Raw genomic sequence first — 22171 nt, forward strand, 5'->3', positions numbered from 1 at the left:
GTTTGTTTGACAAAGCAATCAGGATTTGAGTCACATTTCCAATGTGTAAGTAGGAAAATCAAGAGCATCAAAAGTCAATCTTATAAGGTCCAGGATTGCAGCTTATAGTGCAGCATTTATTACAAAATTGAGGATGCAATAGTGCCATCTCTCTTTCTTCTTATATATATATATATGTATTATTTATGTACATGCCTTTGTATGTTTGTGTATATTACTTGTGGTACTAATGAGGTTTCATGTATGTGGAACTTTTGAAAGTCCCACCTTCAGATGAGCAGCTACATTGCATGGTGACTGACATGAATGTCGAAATCCAACATGAGGGGTCGATGTACATATATATATATATATATATATTCCTGAAATTTCCCTATATTTTGTATATATATTCCTGAAATTTCCCTATATTTTGTCGAGAAAACAAAATTCACAATTAATACCTGAGAAAAGTTTCACTGATACAAACCTGAGAATTTTATTTGTGACAATTCTTTCAGGATATTTTTGGCTATTATATGTGTTTATGAATGTGAATGTGGGAATTGCCCTTCTGTGTTGACAGGTTGCAACTTGACTGGATTATACTTCCTAGACACTGAAAAATAAAAAATTTCAAACAAAAGCACTAAGTTTAAAAGTTTGTCTTTTTTAGGGGATATGAAAATTCTCATGTGTGATTTTTCTTGCTTTTGCATAATGTGGGTGTACCAATGGCCAAAATAATTTCACAGAAAACACGTTTTATTAAAATAACTGCAAGAAAAACGTAAAAAAAAAGTCAGAAAAAGGGGAAAAAATGTATTTTTTGAGAAAATGTGAAGATGAAAAAACGCTTTTTATGCACTTTTCACTGCCCTTTTTGCATTATTTACATTTTTTTCATGTTTTTATTCCTTTTTTTGTTGTTTCCCGTTTCCCCCCTTTTTTCACGCTTTTTATATATTTTAATTACCAGATTTTTATTTTCATATTTTTCACATTTTATCTTTAGTTTTTTGGCTTTTTAAAATTTTGCCGAGGTTTTCTCGAGAAAAAACAACTTTACTGTATTATACCCGAGAAAAACTTTGCCATTCTGTACCTGAAAATGATATTTGTGACAATGGTCAAAATACATAGTTCTTGAGTTTTTATCAACGAGGTTTTTCTTAGGTATGATTGGAAAGTTTGATTCTCTTTATAGGCAAATGTTTGGAATTCAGAACAAAAAATTGAAGTTTCTACTATGAAATCTTTGATAAAAATTCAAGTAGTTATTAAAAGTCTAAAAGAAAAAGGAAAACATGTAAATATGTATAAAAGTGTTCTTTAGAAGATCTAGTGGAAATATTGCAATATGTTTATGGGAAATTGATATTACTGATATTTTATTGTAGTAAACATTTTTTTTTGCTTTATTTATTTTCGTGATATGAGTATTTTTTGAAAATATTGCCAACATTTTGACTATTGGTCTACCCTGTATAATTTCATTCTACATGATTTCTGCTGTCAGGAAGCTGGAGAGCAGCATCGAAATACAAAGTTACTGAATGGTCTTCTGCGCCTGCACCGAGAAGTGAGGTTGTCAAAAGTTTTTTTTTGTGTTTGACGGCAATGTCTGTCAAAGTTAGGCATTCTTGTTTGACCTTGAGAATTACTGTGACTGCAGTCCAAAGTTAGCAGCATGTTCGGATGATTTCTCTTCTGTATATTCTGGGTCAGCCCTTGACTTGGGAACAGTTTGCAATCTTGTTGTGTCTGCCGTTGCTTGCTGGCCTGTCTATGGATGGACACCAAGCCTCTTCCAGTGCTTGCTGGAAAGTGGTCCATCAAATGTGTCAATAGCCTTGGGCCCAAAAGAGGCATGTGGTCTTCTCTGTCTTTTGGTAAGCCATACAACTTTTTCTGTTAAACATCCCTTGGCAGTGAAATCTTTGTTGGAATTTGATTCATTTTCTTCTTTATCCTGTGAATAAAATCTTCTCATGATGGGGCTATGGCCCAAGGGCATGGGTCCATGTTAAGGTTAGTTGCTTGAAGCTTGCTTAATGAATGGACTCTATATACAAAATCAGCTTTCAGAAACTCCATCTTGAAGAATTCTCATGATTAATCATCCAACCTTCTTGTTTTTTTGACACAGGTTCTCTGTTTTTTGGCTAAAAAAACTGATGTTGAGAGAAAAAATAAAGGTCACAGGGTGTTAGACACTACGAAGGACAAACATAATAGAGAAGCTATGTTCATTTTGTCACTATTGATACATATTTTTTTTTTTTTTGGGTATTCCAGGGTGATCTCTTTCCTGATGAGGGTATATGGCTTTGGAAGAATGGGAGGCCTTCTTTGAGTGTTATACGGACACTTTGTGTTGGGACATCAATTGGGCTCCACAGGGAAAGGGATATTAATTGGTATATGCAGCCTCCACATTTTGAGAAGCTGCTGAGCCGATTATCACCATTGCTTGATAAAATTGCCCAGATCAGTCTGCATTTCACTTTCTCTGTATGTATTCTTCAGAATACGTAATATTATAATTTATATCAGCAACGCAGTGTGCTAAGTCATTTCATGTTTTTCTCTGGTAGGCTCTGGTTGTTGTAAAAGATCTGCTGCGGGTGTTGATTGTCCGTATTGCTTGTCAAAAATTGGAATATGCATCAGTTCTAGTGCGTCCAATCCTTTCTTGGCTTGATGATCATGTTTCAGAATCAATCTCTCTTTCAGATATGGATGTGTTCAAGGTGAGTAATATTATTTATAATTATTTTAAATCAGCAAGGGAAATGGTCCATTAATGAAATTTAGAAAAATAGGTATTAAGTGACTAGTGACTACCTATCCGCCTTTGTTGAGTCATCTAACAGCTATGGAACTCAAGCATTTCTGTATCAGTTTTTCTGTTCTCTTGACTGTTAGTGATGCAACTCTTTGTGTGTTCCAGTTTATCCAACGTACTTCTTACCTTTAAACTTTAAATGCCTTTTCTCAACTCTGTGAGCCGGTGAGTTTAAGCAATCTTAATCCACATGGTAATCAACCTTTCATGTTTGGCCTGGTTCATTTGTGCAGCAATTAGGAGAAGCTTGGTCACTAGGATATGTTTGGTGCTTTATGACATTTATCAAAATGAAACGTGAAGACACAAACATATCTTATTTTCATGTGCATCTGGAGCAGCAAAATGTGAAATAGACCTGAATTGCAAGCTAATAAAAACAATAACTCTAGTAATTGTAACTAAAAATGTCAGTTGCAGGATTAAAATGCAATGACTTGAAATAAAGAGAAGCGCACGTGTACAAAAACAAACATTACTGACGGCAAGATATTCTTTATGTTACATTGATTGGACTTGGGGTTTTTTTTTGGGGGTGGGGGGGAGGGGGGGGGGGCGAGCTGTTTTCAGTTGCAAGCTCTAAATTGGTCCATAAAGTTTTACGGGTACAAATGCCATGACTCTATGTGCTGCATGTATGTAAGACCTCCTAAGTCAGAACCACATTTTTCATTCCACTGCTTTGTGTTGCCTTGCACAGTGACATATAATGGCTTGAATTGATCCTTTGACATTGAAGAAGCTGGAATAGTCTGTATCAGTAACATTTAATGGTGCCTTTCCAAGAGACTTGGGCATATGCAGCATGTATGATTTCATATGTGGTCAAGAGTAGGTTAGATAATGCTAGTGACCATGCTTGTGCTATGTTTAGGCCTTCTAATGGCTAGGCAAAGTCAATTGATTTTTCATACTTTCCTTTGTCTTCCTACATCCCATATGTTTGTCCTAGCGTTTGTTTTTTTGTTCAGTTACACGAAGAAATGAGTTACCTTCCAGTTTGTAATGTTGTGCCACCATACAATATGTGCTTGTAGGCTTCAGCAAAGTAGAGCACATCTGATCTCTTTCTTTCTCTAGCTCAGAAGCCACAATTTCTCTATCATGTGCTTCAATACCTGAAATTACTTTTATACGGGCTGCTTGTGTAACATTTGGGGTTTGGTGTAAACTCTTAATAGGTTCAGAGGCTGCTTTTCTTTCTTGCGAGCTTGCTTGAACATCCTTGTGGAAAGGTAATTTGAGTTTGGCTCATGTGTGGTATCTATGTCAAAGGACTTCTGCTTTAGTATTTTGTACTGACCATCATCTTGCTGCCTTCATGTTAGATGTTGTTGTTGAATGAAGGAATAGTGGGTTTTCTTGGAAAAGCAACTGGGCAGATTGCTGACGCATTCACTGCAGATGACAAGCTGATCACAGAAAGCAAATTTCCAGCAAAAAGTCTTCTTAGATTTACCACTTGGTGTTGGCCTGTGTTTAAATCGTTCGAATTAATTTGTGATGATGGAACACCTTTATCAACTGCGAAGATGCATGAGAAGTAAGCTTTCAATAGATGCTGTTTTATGTATGAATCGAAGTGGATTTTTGTTTCTTGCTTTACCCATTGAATGGTTTTGGAAATGGCATGCAGGTGTATCAATTGTTGTGCCACTGTGCGAGATTGCTGTTCAATATGTCATTATGTTCTTCAGTTCTGTCAGGCATGTCTTCTATACTTCTTGCTGTTTGTTTCTCTTTGCGTATCTGATATGCCGGTGGATTGTTTTATGATATTTCCGTTTTCACTTGATATGGTTGAAATTGTTGACCCCATGGCCTTGAAAATATTGCAGAGACTTGCAGGTGATTGTTTTTATAGTAACTAATAGTATCTAATCTGTTAGATTAGTTAAAACTTACAATCACATTGAAGTTTTTATTACTTCAACTGTAGTTTCACGGTTGTGACTTCTGAGATATGCAATGAGCTTTTAGTTGGTTCAAAAGCGATGCTCCAGTAAGAGTCCAAGACATATAGCAAACATTAGTAGCAGTAACCAACTAAAGTAGAGTTTAGTTTTTGATGAACCTTGTTTAACAAAAGCTTGTTTTATTAGGTGAAAACCAGATTTCTATTTGTAAAATAAAAAAAGCTGCTCAACATTGACAAGTGGAGCAGGTGAATTGACTGTTTATGTTCTCCTGGGAGCTGATGTGGTTGCGAGGAAAGCATTGTTATTCAAATAAAATGAATTGCAACTAATGATAACTTGTATATTTTGCCCTCTTTCTACTCTTCCATTCATCATAATTTGACAGTAGATGGCTTGCAGAAAAAAATAGATGATCAAATTTGGCTTTTCCCTGACCATCTTAAATAAATCATTCAGAAAGTTCTCCAACTGATTGATATGCACACCACTAATTTAAGTGAAATATGGAATCTGGATCTGACACTATCTGTTACATCTACAATCTTGAATTAATAACTGTCTATACAATTTGTTGGGCCAACATAGGAAGAAAAACAAAAAAATCATTGAGTGATTGTCATGGCTTCACTAACTCAAGGGGCATAACATATTTGAAGGTTGCTTTAGCATTTTCTAAAATTTTGGATTTTAAGTAAAACAAGAACATCTACCTTGGTCATCCCTTAAGGAAGACAGGGGGTCCAGTCATCTTCTGAAAAGGATGACTAGACTAGACTGGTCGTCCTTTTATAAGATGGACACTTCCTTTACAAAGGATGACCAACTGGGTGTCCTTTTTTCTTAAAGGATGAAAGTTAGAGAGAGTAGTCATCCTTATTTTAAAGAACGAAAGGGAGAAAGTCAGTTTTGAAAATTTGAAAAACACAAATAGAGGAGAGGTAGGAGGGAAAAAAAGAAAAAGGAGGAAGGGAGAGAAGAAACTGAGAGAGGAAAAAGAGAGTAAATGGAGGGCTTTTTTGGATGGAGAAAGGGACGGGTGTGGTTGGCAGCAGCCGACTTTGATTGATTGAGTTGAGTGCCGCATCAGAGCCAAAGCTACACTCATACCTGCACCTGCATTGCATTGATGTGGGTGCAGCGCCAGTTTTGCCATGTCTATATGGCATAGGAGGCATAGTTTTTCATGGAGCAAAATCAGCAATCAAGTCATGACCAAACATCAGCCCATAATTGATTATGGGCATTGTTGTTTCTCATGAAATCTGAAAAATGGAAACCCATTTAGTACTTATATTTCCTTTAAAACTTCCTGAAACCAATGAAAATGGATGTCAAAGAGAAACATGGGTGTCCTTATCCTGGTCATTACCTTCAATGGTATCGCAAAAAAAGGGATGTGTTGTTTCTTAGGCATAAGACATGATTCCACCAAACAACAATGAAATTTCCCTCAAATCCCTCCTACTTTATGAAACACAAACAGAAGAAGGAAATGACTCTCCTTGTTAACACCCATGAACATGAGCAAGGGCGAGAAAATCTTACTCATGGGAGAGAGACTGAGAGAGAGGGGGGGGGGGGGGAGAGAGCGAGAGAGAGAGAGGGCAAGAAGAAGTACGGGAATTGATTTTTCTTTAGGTACGAACCAACAAATGAGGGGCAAGAGGAAGACAGATGAAATAAATCTCTCTCTCTGTCACACACACATCTATCTATGGTTTTGCTGGGCTTCTGGAAAAGCAATCTCATTGGAGGTCTCCATGGCCATGAGAGTGCCTTTAGCATCATTTGCTGCCACCTCTACCGTCCAAGGATGTCACCTGTACTCATAGAGGCATGGAACAACCACTTTCTCTTTCTCCCCTGATGAGGCTGTAGGGTGAAGAAAGTCGGAACTCCTTAGGCGAACTTGCTTCACCCTGTACAAAAAGAGAATGAAATTTGTGGTTTCCTTCTCATATGTTTGATACACCTTTGAAGCCTACCCTTTCAGGATTACTTGTCCTGAAGTAAAACAAATCAAGGGAATCAAACTTGCCCTAAGGTAAACTTTTATTGGGCATAACTAAATTTTGCCCTCATGAAGGTCATATTATTTCCTTTTTTAGGGTAATTGCATGGGAAAGCGTTACCCACCACCTGCTAACTTCCACCTGCTACAAGAAAACACTCACCCACACGCACTGCCCTAACCCAGTTAGAGCGACCCTCACCAGAGGAAATCCCTATTTCATTGATAACCCTAATGACCCCCACAATTCCCTTATTTATAGTGATCTTCTAGATCAGTCCAGTAGACCCGATACAGACCCGATTCCTGATCCGAAACCTAGACTGTAACATTACTCCCTCTTTCGAAAAAAAACCTTGTCCTCAAGGTGTGAGAGTTTGATATGGAACCATTGTCAAGTGAGGGTAGTCCTTCCCATCAATGTTGTGCTGCATTCTGTGCTGTCCATGCGATCAGTGTGCCCTAAGCTGAAGATTGCAACTCCATTACCAACTTAATTGGTCTCAGCATACAAATTAAAGAACCTTCGCTTCCATTTGCCAAGTTGTCAACGACATCAACAAGAACTCGCTTAAGAGCTGCATTTGATCTGCAGGGCTCCTTGTGATCTCTGCTAGTAACTATGCAGTAGGGTATAAGTAGCGATGAATCCAGGCTGCACCACTTCCAGTGAATCAAAACAATTCGCTAACTGCAAGCTAGCAGTCCTATTGCAAGAAGCTCATTGTTACAATCAAGAAACTTGTTTGCTAAAGAATCCAATATGATCTCGTTTCTAACTCCCCAACTGTATGATTGCCATTTATCATTAATATGTGAACGTCTCTAAATGTAACAGTTAATGCCTCCAGAGCTTCATGTGCAGCAGTATCCTGATAGAGCACAACATTCTGCACCTGAGCTTCAATACTTGGCAATATGACCTGTCGGTGAAGATGAACATATACTTCAGCTGCAATTTTACGTACATCTTCGAACTCCAATAAATGAAAGGCCCTATATACTAGGAAGGCAGCTACACAATCTTCATCATCCTTCTCATCATAAATTCTAGATGTCGCCAATTTACCATACACGATGGAGGAGTTCAGATCATCTAGAACTCACAAAGGAAGTAACCTACTAAGAAAATCAATACCCCTAATTTGAGCAAGCAAGACTGTTCTACAAGTTCAATTGCTCCATTGTCCCAACGACCCAAAATTAAAGCGTTTTTGCTGTTCAGATTGCTCCACGCTGCTGTATGACCAGACCACGCCTCTTCCCCTTTGGCCACAGGCATGGACCCTGATGCAGTGACCTTCGACGTGTCCTGACTCCTGAGTGCTGAGCGTCTACTGTTTTTGGTCAATGTCCACCATCCTCTTATTGATAGGGATTGCAACAGCAATCGTCGACTCTCTCTCCCCATGCTTATGATCCAGTTGGCCCTCCCCGATTCTCCTAGGAATGTTGTTGGTGAGAGTATACTTGACATGGAGTATACCCTTTGCTGGAACTTGATTGCCGATCCCCAAGGGAATAAGATAATCAATTATAATATCAAACAATAGTACCTTAGATGTTCGTTCCCTCGAGCCTCCTTTCTGTCCTTTTCTCCCTCTCTTCCGCTCACACTGGATAAGGTTGGTCAAAAGAGATGCCGTGAATGGCAATGGCGTGGGTGGGCGATTTGAGGTCCTTCCCTCACAAGCTAGCGAGGTCCAAGCTAGTGGTGTAGTGTCCTTGTTCTTCATTTCCACTGTAATCTTTCCCATTACTGTGGCATCTTGGATCCACACCCATGGGGGTTTGCTGGGTTGCAACACCTGGCCACTTGTCTCGACGTTGCAGCAAACGCTTACCTCAGATTTAGATGGTATCGAGGTCGTCCATGGGGTTTTCTGCAACATACGCTGTTTCTTTGATGCTATTGACATGATGATGGTATCATCCTTGAACTATGAAATGATCGTGTGTCTATCATTGATGCTGCAAAGGGGTTTGGTTTGCAGGCCATCACCAACCGTAGATGGGAAGCTCTCATTATACTTGCGTCAGGCCCAAGTCCGTGAACCGTGCCTTGCATGCATTCGGCCTTTGACCTGAGTTCTAGTGCATTCATTTGGGGAGCGTTTGGCACTGCCTTGGGAGTATGAGTGTCTTTCCCTGAAGATGTAGAAATGTCTGTAGGACCTCTTCCCCATTTATCGCCACCGGAGAAGATTTCCTTTGTAGATGGGAATGGGAGTACAAAGATGTTACCCCTTTCGTCTGTCTCTTTTAAGAACTCACTTCCAACTTCAACAAACTAGTCACTAACTTGGTGCTTGACGATATGACCTATCATCCTCTGTGGCAGGACTGGACATAGGGAAACAACGTCTTCAACCTCTTGAACTGCACAATTTCTTCCAGCGTCACCCATGAGTTGGGTTTTCACCTCAACGCTTGGAGCATCTTCTTCAGATTCGCCATTTGAAGTTTCTGAATTGGTACCCAATTGAGCATGAAATTTCCTATCTGAAAGAGCAACCTCGGTTGGTTCCTTACTTAGAAGCTCTTCAAGCATCAGACACATCTGCCTGTAGTCTGCTATTATCATCTCACATCTCGTTCACGCCTTTTGTTGTTTGGTAAATCCTTGCTGATGAAATCTCCATCTTCTCCAATCGAGCATCTACAATGTTTGTCGACTGCACCCTCAAAGCCTGCTATAATACCATTGTTAGGCACCACCTGCTAACTTCCATCTTCTACAAGAAAACACTCACCCACACGCACTGCCCTAACCCAGTTAGAGCGACCCTCGCCAGAGGAAAATCCCTATTTCATCGATAACCTTAATGACCCCCACAATTCCATTATTTATAGTGATCTTCTGGATCAGTCCGTTAGACCCGATACAGACTCGATTCCTGATCCGAACCCTGGACTGTAACAGAAAGCTGTTGTCAAGTTTGATTCAAAAAGCCAAGATATATGTCCATTTTTCTAGTGACTACCTTTCTTTTTGCAAAATGGAAAATTTTTGCAGTTTTTCCTGCAATTTGATGACCCCAGGGTAATCCTTTGTGAACATTTTTGTCACCTTTTGGATGAATTACGTCAATAGTGAACGTTAAAAAGGTCGGAGCTCCTGGTACAGGAACTTGACTTGGTCAAATGTATGTTTCTGTTGAGAGGAACATTGTCTTGCTTACTTATTTTCTTTCTTAATCTTTATTTTTTCTTTTACTGATGCTAATCTTCTTGTCATTTTAGAAGGGAGGTTTATGCTCTGTTTATTTACTTTTTGTTATTGTTTTCTGGGAAAATGATTTTACTTGTAATTTTTATTCTGTTTTCTCTGTCATTGAAGTGTTATTTCTGGATTCCTATCTTTCTTCAAATGCTTTGGCTTGAAATTAGTTTTGAGGTACCGTATTCAAGGATTTGATGTGTTTATTTTCAACAAATTCATGCCTTCTTCAGGTTTTGCCAGTTGGGAAGGAACTGGAGGCTTGTCTGGCTTCATTTAAAGCTTTAGCTTGCTGTGATCAGGGAAAATCTGCTTTTCTTTCCATGTTTGAGCAGTTCCAATCTTTGGTTTTGAGTGATAAAGAGATGGAGAAAGGAAATTCAAGGGATTCAGATTCTGGTTTCTATGATCAATGTAACTGGATGAAGTCTTCCCCGTTGTTGGTTTGCTGCAGGAAATTGCTAGATTTTATTGAATCTGAAATTGAATGTTCACTTAAGGTCTTTGAATCCTTCAACTTGTTATGTGTGGGCTGTTTGCATCTCTCATCTGGATGTGAAAGGTCAGTATGATTTTTACATCAGTTTTAAGATTTGATATGTTATATGGAAAACAAAGTACATGACATGAATGCAGTTCCTCGTTTTGCCAATCCTCTATGGTGTTGCCAAACTACCTTTCTAGATTCTGTCTTTTAAACTGAAGAACTTTTCTTATGCTGGCGTCTCTTGTTGCTGCTATCTGATTTTTAAAGCTGCTGTTTGGATGACAGAGGGCAAAATGTGGTTACAGGGAAACCCGGTTGTGCCCATAAACCAGGTTTTTTGGCAATCTGAGTTGTATCCTTGTTAGGCTCCCAGGGTTTTATTTTAATAACGATATACATAAAATATAAGGTAGAGACTATGTTATCGAAGGCTTGCTTAGGTTTCTAACCTTAGTTTATTGCATAGGTTAATTTTTCTTAAGCAACCTGCCATTGGAACTTTGAAGGTACCTAAAATTTTTGATTGACAACTTTAATTTTTGTTTCTTCTTCTTTCCAATTCTTCTTTCTTCCTTCTTTTGTGGCAAAAAAGAAAAATTTTCTTCTGTTGTGCATTTTTTTCACCTTTTGCATGTGATGTTTGGATTATTAAAAGTATATGTGTGTGTGCATGTGCATTTATAGTTACAGCCTACGGGCATAATCCATATGCTACAATACTTTGAATATTTTATGTTCTTAAGTTTTTTGCTCATATATATATATATATATATATATATATATATATATATATATATCTCTGTGTGTGTGTGTGTACGTATTATCTTGTTAGTATATTTTTAGAACACACTTTTATGGCAAGCAATGTGAACATGTTTTTTGGTTATATTGATTTATTGAGAATTTATGCTTCTTTTTTTTTAATCTTAAGTTTTGTTTTAGGGTTTTAGTTTTTGAAAGTAGGATTAATGATTTACTAGTTGGCAATTAGGAAATCATAAAATTTTGCATGCTCTATAACATTGAAAAGCATTGGTATTTGCTTGTAAGTTTTTCTTTCTGGGTGGCTATTTAACCTCTAAACTTTAATTGTTCAACTTCATTAAATTTGGACTTTCTAATTTTAGTTTGTTAATATGCCATGAAATATTTAATGTGTTTGTGTCATGCATTTTAATTGTTTTATTGTTATAAGTTGTTAGGTATAAGTTGTACATGTGTTTGTTTAAATTATTTTCTATTGCTTTAGTCATTTTTTTGTGATTGCATCTAACTGTCTGTGTTTATATTGGTGTTGTATTTTACTAGTTTCTACAAGTGCCGAGTCCAAATTATGTACATTTGGGCGCTAGGCTCTACTCTTTGCCTAGGCTCCATCTAATACTTTTAACAACACAGGTAGAGTAACCATTTTTTGGGTACTCACGGGCTAGAAAGTGGCAAGTTGAGGTCACCCATGTTTGCCGAACTTGACCATCGATTTTCTGTTGTGGCAGATTGGAAAAGTAGAAAAAGTTGTCCTCCTTATGAGTTATGATAGCACATTGCTAAAATTTTAAATTTTTTAATAATTTGCAACTAATTACCCCAAACTGATGAATATCTCTTAGTGTTCCCTCTGAAGCGGGAGTATAGATGCCTATCATGTTCAGCTTGTCACAACACTTCAAAAGGATAAAACTTATAACTTATTTTGGTCTTTTGAAGATACATGGACTGTGGATATGTATATTGATTGTACCATATTCTGAGTGTAATGACAGTCTGCCTCAATATGCTTTGCAATATACATAGGAACTTTGTTATCACATTTCATCATTATGGGAATAAGAACTTTTACTTTTAAGTAAGTAATATGGATTTCGCCCACATCATCTCTGTTGTTGTTTGAGCTATAGCTCTATGTTTTGATTCTGCATTAGATGGTGCCCCAACAATTTGTTTCTTGCTTCTCCATGTCACCAGATTTCTTCCTACAGATGCACAAAATGTAGTGGTGGATTTTCTATCTTCCACAGCTCTTGCATAGTCAACATCTGAATCTGTTACCACATCGAGAGGAGTCCCCTCTTTGAATGACAATTCTTTTCCTAACAATGACTTCGAATATCTGAGAATCATGATAGCTGTATCCTAATATACTTTGTAGGCTTGTCTATAAACTCACAGCGAGTGACCTATGGGACTGGTAATTGTCACATATAACAACTTATCAACAAGAGATTGATAACTTATGCTATCAGTTGGCTTATGCTACCTGTCAAACAAGTGTATCCTGAGACCCATTGAAATGTTGGCAGGTTTAACACTCAACATGCTCATTTTTTCAACAATTCAAGCACATATTTCCATTGGAATAGGGCCACACCTTCTTTACTCCTAGCCACCCCAATTTTTAAACAGTATCTTAGTGGTCCAAGGTCTTTGGTGACAATGTGCTTCTGAAGATGTGCTTTGGAAACTAAAATATCCTACATATTACTCCCTGTTAATATCCTGTCATCCACATACCACCATGATGGCAACTTTAGAATATATCTTCTTAATGAAGAGTGGATGATCGGATGCAAATCTATGAAACCTAAAAGAAGACATTACTTTAGATGGTTTCTACCAATCATAAGGACTTTGTTTTAAACCATACAAAACTTTCTTTAGTTTACAAGCTTTACTGCACTCCCCCTCAACCTCAAACCTTGGAGGTTGCTACTTATACGCAATCTCTAATAGATCTCCATTTAAAAGGGCATCCTTCACATCCAATTAACACAACATCCACCCGTAGTGAAATGCTACAGAAGTAACCAAATGAATGGTAGCAAGTCTGACCACTGAGAATGTCTCAAAAATGTCCAGTGTCTATGTCTGTGGTGTAACCCTTGGCTACCAACCTACCCTTTTATAAGTGACCTTTTATTGTTCTGTGGACCCGTTTGATGGTTTGAGTTATGTTTAATGGTGACACCCAGTTACAACTAATGATATGTGCATTTGGTGAAAGGGGCACTGACACTAATGTGTGTGCATCTCTTCCTGCATAGCCTGTCTCTACTGATGGTCCAATAAAGCATGAGAGTGTGTCAATGAAATAGAAGTGACCTATAATGTAGAAATAAATCTTTTATATGATTCTCCAGTCTAGCATCTGACAAACTTGGAGATAGGGTGCAGGGCACTTTGCCATTGTCTTTTCCATGATGCATTGTGACTGTCATCATCAACCTAAGGAGCCTCAATATGTACTTGATCTTCTGAATGCACATCATGAACATCGGTGTTACTGTAATAACTCATCTCTAGAGAAGAGGAATTGATAAGAGGGTGATTCCTTTGGTGGTTCTTGAGTGTATAGTGGAGGATCATGAAAAGGAGGAAGATTAGAGGGATTATGCCCATTTATTACAGAGGGAGTGGACTCGTTTGACATTATAGTGGGATGGACTCCAAAGGAAACACAGGTATAGGAAAGGGCATACTTTGTCTATTGTTCACAAGAAGCAATGAAGTAGACATAAAATAGTAGAGAATTGACCCAAAGGCCTCGCCTAGGTGTGGAGTCTATGGACTAAGCATGAATGCACACCTATCACCTATGCCCACCACTTAGGCGATGGAATACGTGTTGGCGCCTAGGCTGGCCTAGGCGCCAACATGCCTAGTCCATGGGAAAGTGAAAAGCCACCTTCCCTTTAAATTAAAGTTTCTTAATTGAGTATATGTTGTTATGTATTTTATTTTGTATTGATGACATATTTTTATGTATTGTTATGTTGATTTTGTTGTTATATACTTATATACACATATATAGACAACGTTCCATTAAGACTATGTTTAGTAGTTCCACTCATAATTCTACGTATAATCACATAAAACATAAATAAACTAACAAAAATATGTTTCAAACGTAAGAAAAAAATGAAAAAAAATGTGCCAGAACTGATCCAAACCTACCACCAACATACCGCCGTCCCAGTATTGGCTTACTGCCGTACTGGTATGTGCACATAACCCACATACCTATGTGATTTAGGTCCTAAGTTTGGTGCTTCTCTGATGCCATGTTGCTATAAATTGGAGGAAAGCAGGAAAAATTGTTTTCGTTAGCCGTAATCTCTGTTTAAATAGATATTGGTTAAAAATTACAAAGCAGTCCTCCTTATTACCACATATTGTAAAAAAATTAAAAACCTTTGATAAATTACAATTAACGACCACAAACTAATAAATATTTCCCCTCAACATTTTCCTGCTAGCATATGGCCAAGAAAAATGAGAAAGAACTATAATTAGATTTTCTTTTCCCAGCCTTGTCGTTGGTTGGCAGAAAATGGCTGGAGACAGATTATACCAATGTGGCTATTTCCCTCAAACACCTGGATGGAAATGGCTGGATAACAAGGAGAAGTCCCAACCACCGGTGTCCATGGTCGGGAAGTGGATGGGAGGGTGGGGGCCATGATACACCTTCTCAAAGAAAGCATGGTTTTGAAAAACCTGATTTTCGTCGGCCAAATAGTGAGAAACCAGGTTTTCTCATAACAGCTTGGCTTGACATCAGACACTACATGTTTTTTTTTGTGTTGTCCAAATGCATCATGATTTTTTTCATTACATGACTAATTTTCTCTCATTGGACTATATGGTTGTCCTTTGTTTTCTGCAAGTTATTAGTAGCTTTTTCCTGAATTGGTTAATGTACCTGATTGAAGAAGAAAAGTTTACGAGACCTTTTCTTCTTTGCAGATTTTTATGCTGTTTGGGGCTAGTTTTTTGTTTAATTCCTTAAGTATGATTGGTTGTATGCAGTCTTTTTTTCTTATGCAAATTTGAACAGATTCACGAGAAGTGTTATCTGATACTAGTTTGAATTTCGCAGTTTGCAGGGAGTCTCAATAATTAAATGCTTGTTTGGGTTGTCATATGATTTAGAAAATGCTGGTACTCATGATGAGGAGAAGCTGAAGGAGATCCGCAGGATATTAGCACTTATAGATTCGAGGATGATTAAGAATGAGTTCTTAAACCCTGCCAATACTAAGATATATTTGGATCAGGTAGCCTGTCTTGTTAATTTTTTTTCCCAAATTTGGTTACTTCATTTATCCTCTACAAATGCTTGTTATACAGTGGGATGGTCATTCTAGAACTACTTAATTAGTTAATTTGGTTATGCGCTAGAATATTCTAGCATTGTGTTCAAACTACTGGTTTTGGTGCATGCGGTCGAGATCATATAAAGTTAAACCAGTTGACCTTGTAAAAGTTTCCAAAGACAAGCTTCTTCGGTACATTCTTTGGCTCTGAAGGGCATTATATAATGTTGTATTCCCTCTTTATTGTTAATTTGTTTCAAGGAAATCAATCTGCTTTAGCACAAGTCATCTATTCCTATGTTTAGAAATGGTGTTTGCACAAGTCTTCCCTTGACACTTTGTTCTTGCACACTCCTTTGAAGTTTGATAGGTTGATGAGTCTTCTGCTTGCTAGATTGACCAGGTCTAGGTGGAACTACACCTGTTACTTGGTCCAAATTACTTATGTCATTTAGCAAGACCAGGAGAACTGATATCTCAAGGAAGTCGTAGATACCAAAAAAAAGAAAAGAAAAGAATGGTGATTTTCTCCATAACACTTAATAAAGACCTACATGTTAATGCTATATTCTTTGTTTCGGTGTTTGTTGGATGAGCATTCACGATGATGAACCATAGAAAAGATGCATCTCCAATTCCACCGGGCTGCAAACAACTACCTTTATTGCCTTCTTCAGAATTCGTCCATGAACAATTTGGGTCAACCTTTTCTTTGTTCTTGTTAAACTGTCTTTGTGATATTCTTGTTCCTCACCATGTTTTTCTGAAAATGAGAAAGCTTCAATTGCCAGTAATTGCTCCATGAGTTTGCTGTATGTTAATATCTCTCAAATTGGTAATCTGCTAAAACATGTAGGAGTGCAACCCATCTACATTCTTAAGTTTGACTCACCAAACTGTCAGCTATTCACAACCTTCAGTATAAACTTCGTTATTTCTAGTCATCCTGAGATAGTGAGTTCATACTTCATACTCTACATCACATGGTTACATGTATGGGTCTGGGCGTGGAGCATATATATATATATATATATATATACCTGGTCGAAGGGATCCACCTTCTCTCTCTCTCTCTTTCTATATATATGTGTGTGTGTGTGTGTGTTGAAAAAAATTCTGAACAAAAAAATTAGCTATTGTAAGAATCTTCACATAAACATGTCTCTCTGTCTGAAAATCTGATAGGTTGAGAATAGAGAAGAAAAGTAAAAGAGTGAAAGAGAGGACGATGGAGGAAAGGAAGAACAGTCGGCCAAAGCACAGCCCCTGCGTTCCTTAATCTTTCATTAAAACGTAACCCTAATTAGGTTACAACAGATTTGTACATAAAAATATAAAATATTACAAGGAAGCCACCACTTAGTGACCTTAGGCGTGTGGATATAAAGAGAATGGATCGGGTCTGAATAGACCCGATCCCCATACGCTAACAGCCCCCCTCAAGTTGTGCATTAGATTTGATCATGCACAACTTGTTCTTCAAATCCCAAAAATGCTGCCCTGTGAGACCTTTGGTAAAAAGATCAGCTATCTGTGCATGTGTGGATATATAAGTAGGCAAGATCTCGGCTTCTTCAACTTTTTGACGAATGAAATGTTGATCAACCTCTATATGTTTGGTACGATCATGCAAAATGGGATTGAAAGCAATTTTTATTGCACTCTGATTGTCACATAGTAATGATGATCGAGCAATAGGGAGATTGAGCTCTCCAAGTAAATGACATAACCATGATGCTTTAGCCGTCCCTGCAGCCATTGCTCTATACTCTGCCTCAGTGCTAGATCGTGCAACAGCACGCTGTTTTTTACTGCTCCAACAAATGAGATTAGAATCAAGGAAGAGACAGAAACCTGAAACTGATCGTCGGTCATCGGGATCGCCTGCCCAGTCTGCATCAACATATGTATATATGCTGTGTCCAAGAGAAACATGAAACATTTGGACATGTCGTGTAGACTAGCCCATCGCCAAGAGTAGCTTTGAGATACCGTAGGATCCGCTTAGCGGCATCCATATGACCTTCAGTGGGTGCATGCATAAACTGAGTGATTTGATTTACAACATATACTATGTCTGGGCGAGTAAAAGTAAGGTATTGTAACATACCAACAATGATGCGATAGAATGTAGGATTGGAATATGCAGCAATTCCATCAGATGCAGTCAATTTAGTATTCAGAACACTGGGGGTAGTGATGGGTTTGCAGTTAATCATACCTGCCCTGTCCAAAATATCAAGAGTATACTTGTGTTGGGTAAGAGTTAAACTTTCATTTGTCCTGTCAAGTTCAACACCTAAAAAATATCGTAGTTCGCCCAGATCATTCATCTTGAATTCTTGCTTCAACATACCTTTAACATAAGATATATGTGAAGGAGAATTCCCAGTTATAACAATATCATCAACATAGATAAGTAACCAGGTGGTAGCTTCTCCAGTATGATAGATAAACAAAGAATGATCGAGAGAGCTTCGGAGAAAACCAACTTGTTGTATATGATGAGAAAAACGATCAAACCATGATCTAGAAGCTTGCTTCAACCCATATAAGGACTTGTGTTATTTGCAAACCCATTTTTGAGGATCATGAGTAGTATAGACGGGAGGTTTCTCCATGTATACCTCTTCCTTAAGAATTCCATGAAGAAAGACATTTTTGACGTCTAATTGATAAAGAGGCCAACCATATGAGACTGCAAGAGAAATAATCACACGGATTGTTCCCATCTTGATGACTGGACTAAATGTTTCATCATAATCTTCCTCATATTGCTGAGTGAAACCACGCGCGACAAGTCGTGCTTTATGCCGATCATGCTACCATCTGGCTTATATTTCAGTTTATAAACCCATTTGGATCCCACAACATTCTTATCAGCTGGACGAGGGACAATCTGCCAAGTCTGACATTCATGCAAGGCTACAATTTCCTCATTCATAGCTTCAACCCAACATGTTTCCTTACTCGCATGAAGATAAGATTTTGGTTCCACCTTTTTGCTGACTTCTGTCATGAATAGCTGAAAATCCAAAGAAAAGTTGTTATAGCTCACCCATCTATCAATAGGATGTCGCACGCGTTGTGATTTGCGTGGAGTTGTAGTAGAAACTGATCGCCTAGAATACACCAGGCCTGAGAACCGATTATGCATAGGTGGACCACTGGGCTGAGAAGATGAAGGCATGTTGTCCAAGGAAGTAGTGCTATTCAAGGAACTACTTACAACTGTCTCGGGCTCATTAACATCTTGCACCTTGTGCTTAGTTAACATTTCTGCTCCTTGTCTTAAGATTTCAGCATGTAGCCAAGTATCATAAACCTCATTTTTGTCCTTGAGTGTCACAAGAGGAGTCTTGGGATCCTGTAACCTGCTTTCATAAAAAACAACATGTCGTGAAATATGTACACGCCCAGTTTTAGGGTTGTAACACCTATAACCCTTGTAGTTATCTGCATACCCAATAAATCTGCACAAAATAGCACGATCTTGAAATTTGTTTCAGAAGGAAACATCAACATGCACATAGCACACACATCCAAAAACACGCAATTCCTCATAACTTGGCTGATTTTGATGTAATAGAAAAAATGGTGATTTTCCATCAAGCAAGGCCAATGGCAGTCGGTTTATAACATGGACAGTCGTGTGAAAAACTTCGGTCCATAATGTCATGGGTAAGTCTGTGTCATGCATCATGCTGAGCGCGCTTTCAACAATATGCCTATGTTTCCTTTCAGCAATTCCATTTTGCTGAGGTGTATGTGGACATGAGATTTGTCTAGTGATCCCATTATCTAGCAGGTACTCAGTAAATTCATTAGAAATAAATTCACCACCACCATCACATTGAAAATGCACAATATTACTGGAATATTTATTTCGAACCAAGGTATGAAATTGAGTAAACAAGCGGAAAACTTCAGATTTGTGTTTCATAAAATGGATCCAAGTATAGCGGGAATATGAATCAATAAAAATGACATAGTATCTACTCCCAGAAGAAGAAGGAATTGGAGCAGGCCCCCAAACATCGGAATATATAGTATGAAAAACCTTTGAAGCTCTTTTATTGATTAACTGAAAGGGAAGGGCATGGCTCTTACAGATATGACAACTCGAGCACATGCTGGACTCATTAACTAAACTCAGACTGGACTTATCTAAGAGCCCGTCTGCAACAAGACTTCGAACAAAAGATTGACTACAATGAGCTAATCGACCATGCCAAATGGATGACTTATTATACTCTGCGACATTGACTTCACTATGACTTGTAAGACATGAATCTGAGATGTGAGGTGTTGACAACTTTGGAGCTTCTTCAAGGACATACATATTTCCTTTGCGAGTGCCCTCAGCGATTGTCTTCTTGGTTCGAGCATCCTTGACATAAATAGAAGACGGCGTGAATTCAACAGAAGAGTGAGTATCATCTATAAGTTTGGACACAGAGATAATATTCTTCTTGACACTTGGAACGACAAGGACATTCTTTAATGGAATGGAAGAAGAGCCCATAGATATTTGTGCATTTCCAACGTGTGATATTGTGTGATGGGAACCATCTCCCGTGACAACTGAACCTTGATCTAAATAAGGGAAAACACTAGAGAGATTACCTGTGTCACCAGTAACATGGGCTGCTGCTCCAGAGTCCACATACCACTCTCCTTGCTCATTTTGCTTCAAGTGGAGCTTAGATAAGGCTGTCATGAGAAGTTGCTGCATGTCTGCTGAAACATTTGATGTCGGATTTGAGCCAGATGATGATGAAACTGACCCTGCGGCTGCCTTGTTTTCACGCCTGACTTGATTATGTTTGTTCTGAGGATTGTGCCAACATTCTGATTTTACATGCCCTTTCTTGTTGCAATAGAAGCAAGTTGGAACCCTTCTAGATGTGGCAGACGTAGCATTCATGCCTGGTGGTGTCGGAAGAATCCCTCTTCCCATTCCTGTCTGAGAAGTCCAAGGATGTGTGTGATTCCCTTGCAGTGCATGCGTCCCTGTGATCAATACATTGTGGCTGTTGCAAGGGATTAAATTCTGCCGCTGAACACGACTAGCTTCGTGTTGAAATGGCTTAGCTTTCAGATCTTCAAAAGATGGAAGGATGGGTAGGACTTCCAAGGCTGTGCAAAAAATGTCAAACTCTGTTCCCAGGCCACTCAAGGCTTGTTGCACCTTGTCCTTATCGTTGACGGGATGTCCAATGGCTGCAAGCTGATCACTTACATTTTTTATTTCATTCAAGTATTCCAAAACTGTACGCGTCCCACGCTTTATATCCTGAAATTGCCTCCTTAATTGCAAAAATCGTGCTTCAGATACTTGAGAATATGTTGTGGCAAGGGTAGTCCACAACTCCATGGCTGTCAAATCATCATCAATGCTTCCTAATACCTCCTCTGACAAGGTAGAAGTAATATACGCAACAAAGGACTGATTGTGAGCCAGCCAAAGTTCATATTCAGGATTGTTTTCAGTAAGAGTCTCATACTCAATTCGAACTTCACTCCCAGCCGAAGCCCCAGCAGCTTCATCTCCCACCACGGTCTTCTTCACTTCACGGATAATATACTTTGGAGGTGCTGGAGTAGTCCCATCGACATGCTCATAGAGTTTATGGCTTTTAATAAATGGAACAATTTGACGTTTCCAAATCAAATAGTTACTATGATTCAGTTTTTGAGAAATAAGTTGAGAGAGAAAGCTAGAGGATAGAAGAGAAGGAGTCGGCTGATCCATGATTGTAAAGATATGATTAGGGCAGACGACGTGAGGCAAAAATTAGGGCAGCAACAGAAATTAGGGCAATTCGATTTAGGGAAATCGATTAGGGTAAATAACGCAGGGTTAGGGCACAAAACTGAAAAGAGGGATATCCACGCCAGAAAAATGGTATTTAGGGCAGATTAGTACTAATCACGTCAAACTGAAATCACTCACCGGAGGACGATGTAACCTGGCTCTGATACCATGTAAGAATCTTCACATAAACATGTCTCTCTGTCTGAAATTCTGATAGATTGAGAATAGAGAAGAAAGAGTAAAAGAGTGAAAGAGAGGACGATGGAGGAAAGGAAGACCAGTCGGCCAAAGCACACAGCCCCTGCGTTCCTTAATCTTTCATTAAAACGTAACCCTAATTAGGTTACAACAGATTTGTACATAAAAATATAAAATATTACAAGGAAGCCACCGCTTAGTGACCTTAGGCGTGTGGATATAAAGAGAATGGATTGGGTCTGAATAGACCCGATCCCCATACGCTAGCAGAGCGCCTCAGAACGATTGCCTGGGTATGTTATGCAACCTAGGAAAGTCCATTTGGGGTAGGCATGCTAGTGGAATCTAATGTTGAGTTTTGGTTTCAAAGGCGGATGCTTCTTTTAGAGATCTATAGCCTGTGTTAGACTATGTCACATGGGTGCTCCTAAAGAGCTGCCGCACCACCGTCGACACGAGTCAGGTGCTGGTGTGCCTTCGACATGGCATGTTTGCTGCAGTCAGCGGAACAAAACTGAACATTTAAGATATACATCTGACTAACTATCCCTAGAACAAATGTTTCCAATGCAAAATGCTGGGAGAGAGGGCTCCCATA

The 22171-nt window shown here is 38.6% G+C and overlaps 1 protein-coding gene across 2 annotated transcripts in view; it reads left to right on the forward strand.

Moving 5' to 3' along the window:
* LOC116261721 (protein virilizer homolog) overlaps positions 1 to 22171 on the forward strand; it is a 47989-nt gene that overhangs the window by 17878 nt on the left and 7940 nt on the right. For both annotated transcript variants that reach the window (XM_031640535.2, XM_031640538.2), the window contains exons 16-24: positions 1499 to 1566; positions 1655 to 1871; positions 2278 to 2493; positions 2577 to 2732; positions 4009 to 4062; positions 4156 to 4370; positions 4464 to 4533; positions 10211 to 10539; positions 15341 to 15518. In XM_031640535.2, coding sequence (XP_031496395.1) covers positions 1499 to 1566; positions 1655 to 1871; positions 2278 to 2493; positions 2577 to 2732; positions 4009 to 4062; positions 4156 to 4370; positions 4464 to 4533; positions 10211 to 10539; positions 15341 to 15518 — 1503 coding nt within the window. The remainder of the gene's footprint in view (positions 1 to 1498; positions 1567 to 1654; positions 1872 to 2277; positions 2494 to 2576; positions 2733 to 4008; positions 4063 to 4155; positions 4371 to 4463; positions 4534 to 10210; positions 10540 to 15340; positions 15519 to 22171) is intronic.

Source organism: Nymphaea colorata, chromosome 10 (assembly GCF_008831285.2).
Source record: "Nymphaea colorata isolate Beijing-Zhang1983 chromosome 10, ASM883128v2, whole genome shotgun sequence".
In the NCBI taxonomy this organism is placed as follows: Eukaryota; Viridiplantae; Streptophyta; class Magnoliopsida; order Nymphaeales; family Nymphaeaceae; genus Nymphaea; species Nymphaea colorata.